At 46.0% G+C, this 14903-nt stretch overlaps 1 protein-coding gene across 2 annotated transcripts in view; it reads left to right on the forward strand.

The window, feature by feature from the left end:
- MDGA1 (MAM domain containing glycosylphosphatidylinositol anchor 1) overlaps positions 1–14903 on the forward strand; it is a 138801-nt gene that overhangs the window by 34422 nt on the left and 89476 nt on the right. For both annotated transcript variants that reach the window (XM_085055092.1, XM_085055091.1), the window contains one exon: positions 14638–14777. In XM_085055092.1, the coding sequence (XP_084911218.1) occupies positions 14638–14777 (140 nt within the window). The remainder of the gene's footprint in view (positions 1–14637; positions 14778–14903) is intronic.

Raw genomic sequence — 14903 nt, forward strand, 5'->3', positions numbered from 1 at the left:
CAAACTTTGATCACACTGGCCTTTGAAATGCCCCAAGAAAGGTGTGATGCCCATCTCAGCAAAACAGCCTGGTGGTGCCTTGGTAGTTGGTGACATGTCTTGGGGGAAAAACACTGGGAAATAGTTTCACAGTCCCTGTCAGCCATCAGTCTAGTGCACCTCTGGAGAGGTATGCTCCTCTGGGGCATGACCAGATCCAGAGTCTTTACCCTTAGTGCAAAATAGGAGCAGACTGAAACTGGGGACAAAATTACATTTTAGAAAGTAAACCAGTTCCTTGCCTGGTGGGCAGCACAAGGGATTTGCTCATCCAGGGGATGGAAATTCCAGTAAATGCATCTTTTCAGAAACTGTGCCTCCTTCCCTCTGCAAACACTTTGTCTTTTAATTGGGAAGCCCACTCTCCAATTTTGTGTTTATTTGTCCCGGGGTGTTCTGCAGCAGGCTGGGTTGGTTGAGGTCCTTCAAGAAAGGGGGATGGTTTTGAGACTTTGCTTTCTGTGAGAGTTTGCTTTTCTCCTGTCCCCTTCAGAGACAAAGGGACTGTTTTGTTCTCCATGGGATGGGCTGCTCTGTGTCATTCCACATGCAGCTGAAGGTCCAGGAGTGTTTTAAATAACATGAAATTTATAAATAATATCAAGAAAACATCAAATGGATCTGAGGACAAGTGATTTCAAAATATGCTGAGGTCTTAGCCTGCCCTTGGCCTCACCTAAGTAGGCCAAAGCTTTTCCCCTTGCAGAAGAGAGCTTGAGAACAAAAGTCTTTAAAGAGCTTTTCTCTTCAGAGGTGCTTCAGCTTTGAGGTTGGTGCCTGTCAGCATTTTAGTCTCTCAGAGCTTTATTTCCTTAGTGTCAAAGATCATCTTACTTCCTTGCAAAGCTGTCAGCCAGACCCTGGCTGCTTTGATATGGCTGCGTTAGTCCCCGAGTCCCCTGTTGAACAAGCTGCTCAACGTTTGCACAAATGCATGATCTTGGGTAGGGAATTAATTCCTGCTCTTACCCCCTGTGCAGTCAGCCAGCTGAGAAATTATTTTAAACACCATTCCATGTGGATTAGTGCTTCCCCAGTTTCCTCTGCAAGTCTCACATATTTCAGATGATCTTTTGACTCTGCACAGATGCAGAGTACTAAATTCATAACCTTGCTTTGTGGAACTTTTGCTCCTAAGTTCATTGCTGTTGGTCTCTCACCGGGGACCAGCCAAGCCATCATCAGCCTGCCTCACTTCTCCCTGCCTGTGTTTCAGTTGTAATCATATTTCTTTTTTTTGCAAAATTCTTTACTAATCCATTTTCATTCTTCCTCTTTTTTCTCCTCTCTTCTGCCCTCAGTCTAATTGTTTGAGCTGCCGCAGCTGTTTGTCAGAATGAACTTCATCAATATAACCAGGATGTGGCAATGCCAGAGTTACTCTTATTTTGCAGGGTTTGGGGATGGTCCTGAGGCCAACACCTGGCACTTGTAGTTGAGGAGAGCTCTTTATAGTAGGATCCAAAGTCTATCCCATTTGTAGGAACAGCCTTCCAGTAGTGTGTTAGTTAATCACATGTATATCCAGAGTATGGTCCCATCTTAGTGGAACAGCTGCAGGTGAAAGGGAGACGACTGGTCTCATCCCACTTCTGACACCAAATTAATGTTATGATCCCACTTCTGACACAAAAATAATGTTGTGATACACCAAAATGATGTTAGGGTCTGATTATTAAGAGACACCTCTACCCAAATTAAGGTGCAAATGAGATAATACGCCAAAGTCAATAGTACGGATTTTATTTAACAGTAAATGTGAGGTAGAGAGAGAGACAGAAGAGAAGGGGAGGGGGTGCAGGGAAACAGAGAGATAGATTATTGTCGCCACCACTTGAGTTCCTGCTGGTCTTCTCCCAAGTGTTCTTCTGGAGGTGCCACTTTTATACAGTCCCAGGTATCCAGGAGGCGTATGTGCCATTCCCACAACTTGGGATGGCATGTTTGTGAGCAGCTGCTTCCTTTCCTCACAGCTTGCCATGATGGGATTTTTGTCTGGGTAGGCTACCCAGATCTGCCTCACCAGGCCTGGCATCTTCCTGTTGTTGCAATCTGCAGTTTTCCCACAGTCTGCATGGTGGAATTTTGTCAAGTGTGCTAATTCCAACCTTTTCACCTCCATGTAGGCCTGAAATGAGCACCTTCCTGTTTGCCATCTGAGCCTGTTGTGGTCGCTTACCTTAGGGAAACTTCTTTCTTTGACAGTGACTGCAGAAGGCCAAAAGTGGTAGCTCAGTACTGAAGTGGCTGGAAGTGAACTTGTATTTTATTGCCTCTGAAAACACCTGGAGATGCAGGTTGTCCCCTGGGCATTTACTTCCTCATCACCTGCAAAGCCTCCTACGCAACAATAAACAGAAAATTGGGGTAGGAAGTGCCTGCCCAGAAGAGGCAGTGTGGCCAGATGTGCTGCACAGCTGGAGAGGAGTAGGTGGATAATCTATTAAAGGGAGACAATGCAAACTGTTGTTACGGTGTCAAGAGTATTTCAGTACATGAGCATCATGTGGCAGATGTGGAGTGACAGAAAATGTTCCCTGTGTGCAAAGCCTTACAGAGGCAAGGAGGGGTTCCCCAAGTTCTGACAAAGCAATGGGCAGGGGGTAACCAGAGCCCAAGAGAGTTGTAAAAGAGATTCCTCTCGATTTTGTGTGCAAGGGGAAGTAAAGTAGCAGTCCCTGCACCCTAATTTCCCCACCTTAAAGTCAGTCATAAAAGTGCAATGGGCTGAGTCTCGGATATGCACCACTGCCCTCTCCTGTGTGCATGGGGGGATGCTGGTTGTGAACAAGGCTGTGTGTGTTGCACATCCCTGCCACTTCTGGACAGAAGGACGGGTGCTCTGCCCTCTCCCACGATCCTGAAGTCCTTGGGTGTCTTTGCATGTGAGCACACCCTTTGACATGATGTCCTGCCTGGCAGCTTCAGAGCAGGGACTCCCGTGTTTTGTGGAAATGCCCCTAGCAGATCTGGTGTTAAGGATGAACTCATCTTTGCACAGGAATTGGGAATTTGATACTTTCCTTACGTGTGAAAAATACAGCTTGCCCTCTACAGATTTACGTCGCACAGCCCTCACTCGAAAAATGAATTTGCACAGAATTTGCAAGTCAATATATTAATTGACTTGAATTGAGATTAATTTTTTTTAAGTATCCTCAGTTAGGAATTTAGTGTTTGTCAGTCTGTTTCTTTGTCTGGAATTAATAATGTAATAACACAGGCTCTTCAAATATGGCATGAAATTAGAATCCATTGAAATCTTATGTCTAGGCTAAATTTGAAGAAAATACACTGTAATTAAACTAAGTTATTAACAGTTTCTATATCTAATTATTGTGACTATGTGGTTCTCCTCTGGGTTAGGTGGGAAATCATTATCCCAAACTCAAACCAATTGAGGACTTAAAATGAGCACTAATTCAGAGAGGAGGTATGCACAGTTAAAACACCCCAAATAATACCAAGTCTTTTCAGTTATGATGATTCACACCAGCAACATTATGACTAAGATGTATTACTGCCATGGGCTCCAGCTGAGATGGAACTGAGATTTAAAGATACCATGTATTTTCACTCTTATTCCAAACCCTTGGCATAATGAGCAGAAGAGAAATGAGTGCTCCCTTACCCTGCTATATATGGGATTTTTTTCCCCAGTGTAATATTCAATTAAATTCCTGAATAAGCTATTCTCGCCCCAGGGAATAATTGCAAGATTTCTGTGCTGTTTGTAACTCTTCAGTTAGCTGTGTGCATGTCTACATTTTAGCTCTGTTTTCACCTGGATGCAGGTCTTGCAATGATATATCAGAAGGCTTCTGCATCCACATGTGCAACATGTTACATTGGTTTTGGCACTTCTTATGGGGAAGGATTTTCATTCTACCCTCTGCCCCTCCTTCCACTCCCCTCTGTCTTTATCAGGAGAAGAGGAGAAGGGAGAGAAAACAAAGAGTTGACAGAGATGAATATGCTCTATGAATCAAAGCCTCTGGAAATGCTTCTGTGTGTTAGTTACCTTCCCAGTGAGAGTAGGAGACTTGTACAAAATTTCCCTTGAAGTGTTCTTTTCCATCCCTAGAAAAATGCCAAGGAACTTGGACAAGAGTATTTTAAATGGCGTCTATCTAGCACTCCTTTGTTGCCTATTTTGCTACAGCTAATTAAAAGAGAAAAGCCTTTTAATATTTAAGCACCATTAACTCGGCTGAATTATTAAATGTCAATTTGCATTATGTGCATAAAAGGATCAATAAACAAAGAGAATAAAGCAGTGGAGGTGGCTGGGGTTAGAGAGATGTCAGCTCCTCTTATCGGAACCAGAGGGAATTGCTTGCTTGTCTGCCAGTTTTTGGTTGTTAATTATTGGTTCTCGAGAGGGAAAGAACCGTGGACTTTCTAGGACTCTGCACACCAAAGGCACTGCAGGGATATAAAAGATGCTGTCAAGATAAAACATTACTTGGCTTGATTTCCAGGGGTGTCACTCAGCCCCTGTTGCCTCAGTTCTGTTGACAATTTGCTGGCATTTGCTTTCTCTGCTCTCTCCCTTCCATTTGGGTGGAGCTTGGCCTTTGCATTGTAGACTGGAATTAGGTATGGATTGATCCCTGGCTGTGCTTTAGGCTTCCCGCCCAATGGCAGAGTGCAAAAGCAGCACTTCCCCACTTAAAAGCACTGCTTGGGGGATAAAAGCTTCAGTGTTTTGTGAGGGCCTGCATTGGAACTCATTCAAGCACAAAGGCTTCTTTCCACGGAGGGGCTGCACACAAGCAGCCTCCCTGCATCATCAGCAGCACCCGTCTCTAATCCTTGATCTTGCTGGGAGCAGTGGGTACCCGGCAGAGGGAGGCCAACTCTCTGTGGTCCCCTGGGTCCTTGGCATCTCTGCCAGATTTGCCAGGGAGTGGTTGGGCTGGGGTTGGTGCTGTGGTTGCCTTTGCTGTCCCACCAAGTTGCTTGGGGCTGAGAGCAGATCTTGCACAGCCACAGTGCTTTGATCCCCTGGGAAGTGACTTTGCTGCAGGCGACCTGGGGTGCATGTGGGATGGGCACCACTGTTCCTACAGCTTTGGACAGAGACAAGTCCCTGCTGCCCACCACTTTTCAGTAGTAAAATCAGGGTTTGGGTAGCTGAATAAAGAGTAGCATTTGTACTTCCAGCTCCTTCTAACGATGTTTTGTTCTAAACAGGCTTTCAGTGAAATTTTATTTCAGTCTTTTTCTTGTAGCTCTTACCACCCTCTCCTGCTCTCATTCGCCTATCCCCCCTGCATCCCACCGTCTGTTTCACAATTGAAATAGCCTTTTGCTTTCTGTGGAAGATGGGGATAGCAGTAGGTAAACATGGCCATTTGTTGAATCTTAACTCTCCTGCGTGAAGAGAATGTTTGCACTGCCATCCTGGCATGATTGCACTCACATCCCCAGCTCACTCTGAGCCATATGGATGGGGCCCTGGAAGCAGTGAAGCTGTGACAGGTGAGGATTTAACACTGATTCAGTGCCTGACTGTTTACCCGGTTTTACAGACAGGTTTTGTGGTCTGCACAGAGCTTTGTGCCTATGGAGAAACTCTCCTGGCAGTGGTGGAGCTGCTTGGGTCATGTATATAGGGAAGTCTTCAGGAGAGTTGGGGCACCAGGTAGAGAGTACCTTGCTTTGCTGCCCCATGTCTGCACCCCCTCTCTCTGGGGTTAGCAGCAGCCCTGAGCAGACAATGTCCCCTTTGGCTCTCCGTGTGGAGAGAAGTCCTCTCCTCCAATAGCTCTTCTCTGCCTGTCCTTTTCCTGCCCACCAGCCTCCAGTTGCCACCTCAGCACTGAAGAATTTGGGCCTCAGGGTTTAGCATTTTGAACAGCACCAGCTGAAGTTTGATGGAAATGCTCCTATTCTTACCCAATTTCTGATTGTGTGCTTTGATTGCATACTGGTTTGGTTTTAATTTTATTTTTTCTCTTATTCTTTTTAGTATACCTGGAGCTTCAATTTGTTTCTCTTCTGGGTTTTAGCATGTGTGTGTGACTTTGGTGGAGTCTGCACCAGCAAAGTCTGGATCATTTGCCATGTGTCCCACTAGCTGGAGAATACAGTTTGAAAGCACTACCTCTGCTTTTCCTTATTTTTCATGTTTCAGGAAGCACAGCTGTCATCTGAAATTTTTTCCTGTTTTGATATGAAAAGGAGCCTGTAGTTAGTCATTGATCAGAGTTCATGCACCTTTGCTGCTAATCTAGTTGACAGATGATTAGCAAATTGACTTTTTTTCTCTGTTTTGAAGGACTGAAATGTCTGTGTTGTTCTCTCTTTTTATCTCCTATGTCAAATGATCCAGCCATGAAACAACAGCTGAGTTTCAAAGTACTCTGGTTTAAAGATCTGTGCACATGGACCTCTTTGTTGAAGAGTCACTGTTGTACCAAAGCGGCTCAAAGTATAAAACGGGGAAAAAAGCAGAAGAAGCAGCACCAACAGTGGCTTTGGAAATGAGCTGATCTTGAATTCATGGGAGAGGGTAAAACCCTTGGGACCATTCAAACAAAGCCCATTTGCCTGCAAAAGTTATTAGCAGCAGATGGTGGGGACATTGCCTGTTGGACTTTGCTACCAGTGCTGGCAAGCTGCAGCCTGGCTCTGAAAGGCAGTTTTCCTGACTGAGTGGGGATATGTGGATACAGTGAAAGAGGGGCAGAAAAGGGAGAGCAGAAGTGTGAGTTGCATCTCTATCTGAGCTAGCCTTGGCTCTCTGGTGAGCTGGCTACCTGGAGGCTGCTGGTGATGGGCACAGTGAAAGCTGAGAACAAAGGCCAGAGGGTCTGCAGGCTTTCTGGATGCCTGTAGCTGTTTGCTGCCCTTCAGAGGGTGGTGGGTGCATGGAGCAGCTGGAGATTGGCTCAGGGAACTGGAGACCTGGTACATAAAGGAGACAAGGGATCAAACCTATCAAGGGGCCTGGTGCTCGCCTGTCTGGTTGAGTTCCTCTCTTTGTAGCCCTGTTTTCTCTGACTGGACTGTTTCATTTTCGGGCTTTCACCAGCTGACAAACAAGTCGGTCTGTAGTAGTCTCTAGAATAGAGGTTGGTTTCTTCCACAAGCTGCTTGCCTCCTTTCTGTTTTCCCCTAAAATGCTTGGGAGATTTAAGTAGCAACCAGACAAGAATGTTCAATATTTTGAGCACTTAGCTTGGCAGGATCACCTCGACCAAGTGTGGCTCTGTGGCTCAGTGGGTTTTGCACCAAGATTTAGAGATACAGCTCAGGCTCTGTAGCTGGCACAGTGGGAAGTGGGTTGGGAGAGATGATAAAGTGTCTTTTATGGCCATTATGAGACAGGAATGCTTTTTTCATTTCCCAGCCAAAGCTGGAATTTTCCAGGACAGTGTTGCTGAGGTGCAGGCTCTGACTGCCACTGTATCTGGAGCCCCTAAAGTTTTGAAGATAAGCTACTTCGAGTTGCTGGAATTGAGTCATCTGTAGAAATTCCACTCAGGCATAAGAGTTAGGCAGTAATGCAGAGTTTATGCCTCTGTAATGCTCTGTGTGTGTAACATCTGTCACTTGATTCTTATTTAAACAAAGTTGCTGATCAATTTTCTCTGCTGCTTGACACTCTGCAGTTAGGTGGACCTAGGTAAGAATATTTTGGGAACATCTAGGAAAGCTAGTGAGCTGCTAGAGACAGTGGAGTTTGGGATTGAGGTGATCAGTGATGATCTGGTAATTGATACTGTAGCAATTCACATAATCCTGCTTTGGTTTTAAACTGAACGATGGTCTCAGGAGCAGGTGTTGCAGTCACTGGGGGGTGTACCTGCTATTCATGACATCTCACGTGATTTTGTTGCTGGCGTTTTTCTAAAAGAAACAAAATTATAGAGATGCTTCAAGGAAGTGACATTGATTAAGCAAAAAGTTATTTTAAGACTGTGGAAATCATCTGGCTAAGTTTGCAAAAAGAAACTCTGTTTCTGGAGATGCAATCAGAGATGTAAAGACAGTCTCTTCCAAGTGAAAAAAATCCCATTCTGTTTCAAGTAACCAAGTTTTGTGCTCTGTGATTACTTTACACAACTCTGTTATTTCTCTGTGCACTTCTCATTGAAAATTTTATTTTTTTCTTCTTGCTCAAGAGTGGCTGTGAAGTTGTGTGGGGTTAGACATGGTGCTTTTCATATCTTGCAAGTGGCTGTGTTTCTTTTGTGGGTGAATTGATGTTTGTGTTTTAATCATGATCAGTGTGCAAACACCAAAGGAGTCAGCGACATTTTGCTACTGAAATATGATGTGGTCCCTGCTGCAAATTTAGGCCAGGTGTACAGTAAGCAGAATTTTTTTTTAATTTTTTTTTAAATTTAGATGGTTTGGGATTCATTGAAAACACCGGTGCATGAGAGCAAAAGAACCTCAGTGGAGATCTGTCTTGTTTGAGATTGTATCCCTTCCTGTCAGCAGGCAGGGAGGGTTCCTGATGTCTGTGGCTTTAGGATAATTTTGTGGTAGCACAGAGCTGCCCAGGCAGTGCACTATGTTGGACAAGTCAACAGGAGGAGCCTGGGCAAGACAGAAGTCCAAGGAGTGGGAGGAGACCCAGGACCATGGATGTGCCTTCATCCTCAGCTATCCCTGTGCCTTCTGCATTGCCTCTCTCTGTGCTAGGGGACCAGCCTGGCCATGTGTTAAAAGTTGGAGTTTAATCAGACTGAACCTAGTCTTATTGTCAGACTTCAGTACCAAGCACCTTCCACGGGGAAAGTTCCCTGCAGGGACTGGGCTCCCTTTGCCATTGCACTGGGAAAAGAGGCTGTGAGGGGCTGAGATGAGGAGCAGGAGGTCTCTGAGCAGGCAGCCAGGGAATGTGTTTGGGAAATGGGCTTCCTTGGGCAGGCTGCACAAAGACATCCAACGCCTGAGCTCGATTACATCCACCCACTGCCACCTCCTCTCCCTCTGCTCTTGTGCTGGTCCTAACTGCTGACTGATGGGTATGGCTGGTTTTTCTTCAGCCATTAATGCAATATTGATCCACAGCCCTGCTGACAGTGTTAATGGACACTGATTGTGTATTATTATTTCCATAACTGTCCTCAAGCTGGAGTGAATTCTCCTTTTCAAATGGCCCGTCGATATCCTGCCCTGCATTGTGGGCTGGATGTGGCCTGGTTAATTTGTTTTGTCTAAAGTTTCAGCAAAGCCTGTGGTCTTCCTCCCTAGTGGAGAAATCAGTGAGACCCGCTGAGTAGTGCTGGAGCACACATCAAGGCAGTTGCCATCCCCTCCCACAGCAGGGTGTTTTGTTTGGCTGTCAGGATGCTGCTTCTGCAGACCCTTCCCATCCTACTCGACCTTCCTCGCTGCTGCTGAGTGTTGCTTGCACATCTCTTCCCTTTACACGTTTGCTTGGCTTCTCTTTGTGCTCTGCTGTGGGGACATGACCCCTTCCTCATAGGTCTCCATGTCTGTGTGCCCCTGCTCTCTGAGCAGATCTGTGCATTGCATGAACAGAGGGGATAAAACACTAACTCCAGCAGTGACTTTGAGGCCTGAGCTGCCCTTGGGTGTTGTGCTGTGCCTGGTCTGTAACTCACAGTGCTGCAGGGCAGCTCCTGGAGAGGCAGTTATGGAGAGTGTCTCCTCAGCAAGAAATTCCACATGTGGATTTCCTTAGTTAAATGCTTATTCAACCCCACTGTGGTCCATAAATACCGTGTGTTTTCCCTTTTCTGGGAACTCCCTCCAAGATGCATCTCTTAAATGCCACTTGCTCTGGATGGGAAGGGTGAGGGAAAGAGACAGCCAGGTTCTTCAGAGATTTCAGCAGCAGATTAGCAGCTGATGCCCCCCTTCTCCCTGACTGAGTGTAACTAAGCAGTATGAGTCCAGGGAGCCTGTGAACAGGAATGGGAAGGACCTTGGCTTCTTTGCCTAGGGCATGTGCAGAAAAGGCTGAATTATATCTGCACCAGTTGCATGGAAGAACATTGCTTGCCTTGCAAAGCAGGGTGGTAGATTTAGGCTGAGGAAGAGGAAAGCTCTCAGTGCAGCTTCCCTCTTTCCCCACCCTGCAGGATGGTAGCAGAGCTGGGTAGATTCAGTGCTCCTGTGTGTTCAACTGCAGGTATTGGCCCAGCAGCTTTGTAGATAAATGTCCTTCATCCTTGAGGCCATCAGCAGGATGTTCAGATGGCAGGGGTAGTGGTGGGACAGAGTCAAACAGTGCTGGCTGCTGTTGGAGTGCTAAGACAGCAGTGCAGTGCAGTGCGGTAGGTGCTGCGGAGCAGCTGCCCTTGTGGGTGCTGACAGAGACTGAGGGAGTGTCAGTGCAGTATCTGTCACTTTCCACCCTCTCTGTGAAGGAGCTCTCATCGTTGTCATTTTACTGATGGAATCTGAGGCTCGAGAAGATGAATGGCTAGACCTGTGAACCAAATACAGATGACTCAGTCCTCTCCAAAAGACCATTTCTCTCTCCTTTTATACATTTTCATGATATTAGCAACCTCTAAGCACCAAGAGTCTCATAAACTTTCCAGGTTATGGTAATAATAACATTGTACAGTACACTGCACTGGGAATAAAGTTATTTTATCCACTTCAATTTCCTTTTGTTTTAATGTATAAATATATCAAGTGAAAGCATCGTAGGAAATCTTGATGCAGAGGCCAAATGCATTACAGGCCAGCCATTTTCCAAGGAAGGGCCTATTGCTGCATATTCGTAGTCTGATTTTTTTCCTTTCTAAAGCATCTGACACTCAGTATTTGGCTGGCCTAGTTTCTCTGGAGGACTTTGTATTGAGAGCCTTCCCTAAGCTGATCTCTTTCCTGAAAGTGGAGTAAAAGTGATGATACATCTGTCCCTCAAAATTCTGGGGAAAAAAAGGGAGGGGAACAATCTGTCCCTTCTTTCCCCATAGAGGCCATCAGAGGTCTACCTTGGACCTCTGCTTTGGGGCTTGCTGGCCTGAGGTGAGGGATTCTGCCCCAGAAGGACTCAACAGGGAGGTTGTCTCTGTACAAGAGTTGTTCTGTGTGGAGCCCTGCTGAGAACAGCTGAGGTAACTCCTTCATGTCTAGCCTTTCTTTTCCTTCCTGAGGGCCTTCTGTCAAAGTGGTACTCTGACAGGCATGGTCCTGCCATCCTGTTGTGCTGGCAGTGTGCAAACTGTCTGCATGCTGAAATCCTCCAGGAGACCTGGGATGATGTCAAACAATAATGTATTCTTTCTGTTCAAGCACATTAAAAGTGCAATTAATCCTTACAGCCTCTCTGCCCATCTGTAATACAGCATGAGGTGACTTTCCCAGCCTTTTGTGCTGTGGCAGGCTGAGCTTGGAATAGAGACCTTCCCGAGTCTCATCTTGTGATTTAGTGCAGTCCCCAAAGAGCTGGGTTGGTTCATTGCTCATTCCCCACTTACTAATGTTGTAACCAAACCAGAGGTGGAGTGTCTCAGGCTTGTGGGCCATCTACCTGAGTGCTTTCCTTTCCAAGACAACCCCAAGCTGAGTTTCCTTTTGAGACATGAATGAATGATGGTTGTTGTGCTGAGAACCTGGTGCTGTTATTGCCAGAGAGATGTCACAGCTTAAGCAGTGGGGATTCCCTTAAAGTGATATCCCTTGCCAATGATTTAGCTGAAAGGTGTTAGTGATGGTGACACAAGCAATTTCAGACACCTGGGAACAAAGCTGGATGTGTTTACCCTTGCTTTTAAGCTTCCTTACAGCTCAGTGTATCCAGGGAGAATTTGGGAGGAGACGACAAAAATATGACCCAGAGCTTATCCCTAGGGCTGTCATTTTGTTTCAGTCTAGTGCCATATAAGGATTAGTTTAAATAACATTTCTCTCAAACTCAGAGATCCACCAGCAAATTACCACAAGGCATTTTGGCACCAGAAGTGTTGCACAAAAGCCTTCTAATCCTATACCACTCTACCTAATGATTTTGCTGTGGGAGTTCCCCATATGGAAATGCCTTTGTACAAGTGGTAGAAAAGAGTTGTACAACACAGGTGAAATAATGGAAGAGGGATAGACAAAGGGAAGAGTGAAAGCTGTAATGCTTGCTTTGTATACCATATGGGGTATAGCAGAGCAACTTAAGAACAACATTATCTGGGAGGTAGAGCTGCAGATAAATATTCTGATTCTGCACGGGGTGCCTGGAAATTAGTTTTTACAGCAAGGTCATGTTTGTGAAGGGAGAATAGAGCCACCAGCTGGCAAATGCAGCCCACAGGCTGTGAAGAGAGGTTACCAGAGCTTTGCTGCTTCAGGGTGCCAGGCCCCTGCTGAAATGCAGGCAGCACAGTTTTTGTATGGAGGGAATGTGGCATAGGATGGGAAGGGACAGAGTCTCTCTTTAATTCAGCAGGGATTCATCAGCATCACAATCTGGGTCTCAGCCCTGTAAGTGGTGCTCTGCAGTACACGTGGAGCTAAAGATGTTATGGCAGATCTGCAGAAGACTGGTCCAAGGTCTGAAACAGCACAAGAGGCTGTCAATTTGATTAAGGTGTATTAGCAAAGGTTATTTAGGCTTCTGAATTCCTCCTCTGCGACTGTTGGCTTGACAAGCATTCATGATGTCTTTTTCTGATAAATCATTTTTTTCATTAATGTATTTACATATCTGTATGTATATCCATACATGTATGTTTATACAAACACACCGATGTGTATAAGCACATACACAGGTTTGTGCTCTCTCCTAGGTTCAACAAGACTCTCTGCCATCCAGGCAGGGGAAGGTCACCCATCTGCTCAGCTGTATCAGTGAAATCTGAGCAGTCAGTTTTGGCATTCCATGATGCCTGAGTTACGGAAGGCATCTCGACAGGCCTGCAGAAGGGGAAGATGGGAGAGGCTGAGAGATTTGTCCATGTTTGTGCCATCATATTATTAAAATACACTTGTTGCTTCTGTTTCTCAACTGTTTGGACAATAATAATGATTTTAACAAAGTGCCCCCATGCTGGAAAGACAGAAGAAATGGAAAAAGAGAGGGCAGCTTGCTGTATGTGCAGTGCTGCCTGGATGTTGGGTGGCCATGGCAGGCTGTAAAGCAGCAACAAGAGCAATTATTTCCCACTAGCCCTGTGTCCCCTCTCATGTCCCTGCTGCTTGGTCAGTGCATTGTGGTGACACCAGTTTATAAAAGCTGATCTCCAAGGCAGATCTCCTCCACTGCCTGAGCCCAGCCTGTCCTAGGCTGGTACTGCTGGTGGATTAAACAAGCGAAAATCTGAGCACTTCTCTTGCCCAGGTGTTTGGGTCTAGAGCATTTTGGTCATGTCAAATGAATGAAAATAATTTTTAAAAAAGTAGTCTTTGAAGCTCAGCTAACCTTGAGGAAAAAGTGGGTGCTTGGTTCAGCTTTAACAGGTTATTCTTGCTTAGGAAGGCTCTCTAAAGCTTGTTGCTTTAAACCCTTTGATCATCTCCTCAGTGGTTTGTTCATTTTTGTTATATTTCACGAATGGGATCTAGAGCTGTGATGCCAGAGCCACCTGAAAGCATTCTGGCAAGCTGGGTAAGTATCCCAGGGGACTGTCAGGGAGACACCAACTCTTAGACACGTTTGTGGGTTTCTCTGTTTCTTGAAGTGCGACTGGAGTTTCCCCCTCAAACAAGCGCAGGTGTCCTGTTGGGCTGAGCAGTCAACTTCAATGCATCTCAGCCACTTCTCTGATCACACAAACGCTTTGGAGTAGGGAGCCAAAGGCTGTTTGCACAGAACTTCAGAGCTGAGGGTTTTTTCTTTATAAAATCCTGTTCTACTAGAGCTTGTCTCTTCCTGCTGCTCATCAGGGCTGGTGTGGGATATAGGCGCTGTTTGGGGTTGTGGTATTTTTTAACTTTGTTTTGGGAACTTTCTTTCTGTGTGCTTTTCCACTGCACTAGTCTTCACTCATTTTTTCTGGCTGGCCTTGCCGTCATTAGTATCCATTTGGAGCCGTAGATGGAGAAATCCCAAGGGATTATGGGGACCTCTGGTCCTGCAGAGGCTGTTCTCTCTGGCTGAGGGCTGAGACAGGCTGCTATTTAATATGGGAAAGACTTGTTTTTCCTGCAGTGTGTGCTCTGCCTGTTCTAGGGATGTGTGCTAATAGCTGTACAGAGCTTCAGGGCCCTTTCTGACTCTGCTCGGTACTTATCCCAGCCTCCTGCAAGGTAAATCATAGTAATCAGGCTTATTTTAGACAGGCATAGAGCAGTTGTGATTTGACCATGTCCCTGCTATAGCTGCTTGCACATACTCCTCTCTGGGAGAGATGACAGCAGGAAATTTTTAGTCCTCAACCCATGCAGAAGGGTCCACCCCAAAAAAGTGCCATATTCTGCTTTTCAGTGTCTAAAGCTGCTCATCCCAACAAGACCAAAGGTTTTAAAATAGTAGTTGCTATCAGTCACCCAGGAAATGGGGGAAATTGCTTAAGATTGTATCTCCTAAGACCTCCGTGCCTCATTCCCAGAATTGTCTGGCTCTTCCCCTTTGTGGCTTAAGAGGTGGGAGGAGCCGCCCTGGGCAGTGGGCATAAGGAGATGGGGTACTGCTCGCTTCCTTCTTTACCTCCTCTTTCCTCTCTACAGCTCCTGCTCAGGCCCAAATCATCCATGCTGGGCAAGCATGCGTGGTGAAGGAAGACAACATCAGTGAACGTGTTTACACAATTCGGGAGGGGGACACTCTGGTCCTGCAGTGTCTGGTCACAGGACACCCCCGGCCACAGGTAAGCTTTCGGTCTTGCCTGTTACCCATGCTTCCCGTGGCACTCATTTGTAGTCTCCACATAGAGGAGAGCTGTGGGCAGTGGGGTGTCCAGCTGTCTCCTACATGATGGAACCAGGTAGGGATG

Source organism: Lichenostomus cassidix, chromosome 3 (assembly GCF_008360975.1).
Source record: "Lichenostomus cassidix isolate B80296 chromosome 3, HeHo_3.0, whole genome shotgun sequence".
Taxonomy (NCBI): domain Eukaryota; kingdom Metazoa; phylum Chordata; class Aves; order Passeriformes; family Meliphagidae; genus Lichenostomus; species Lichenostomus cassidix.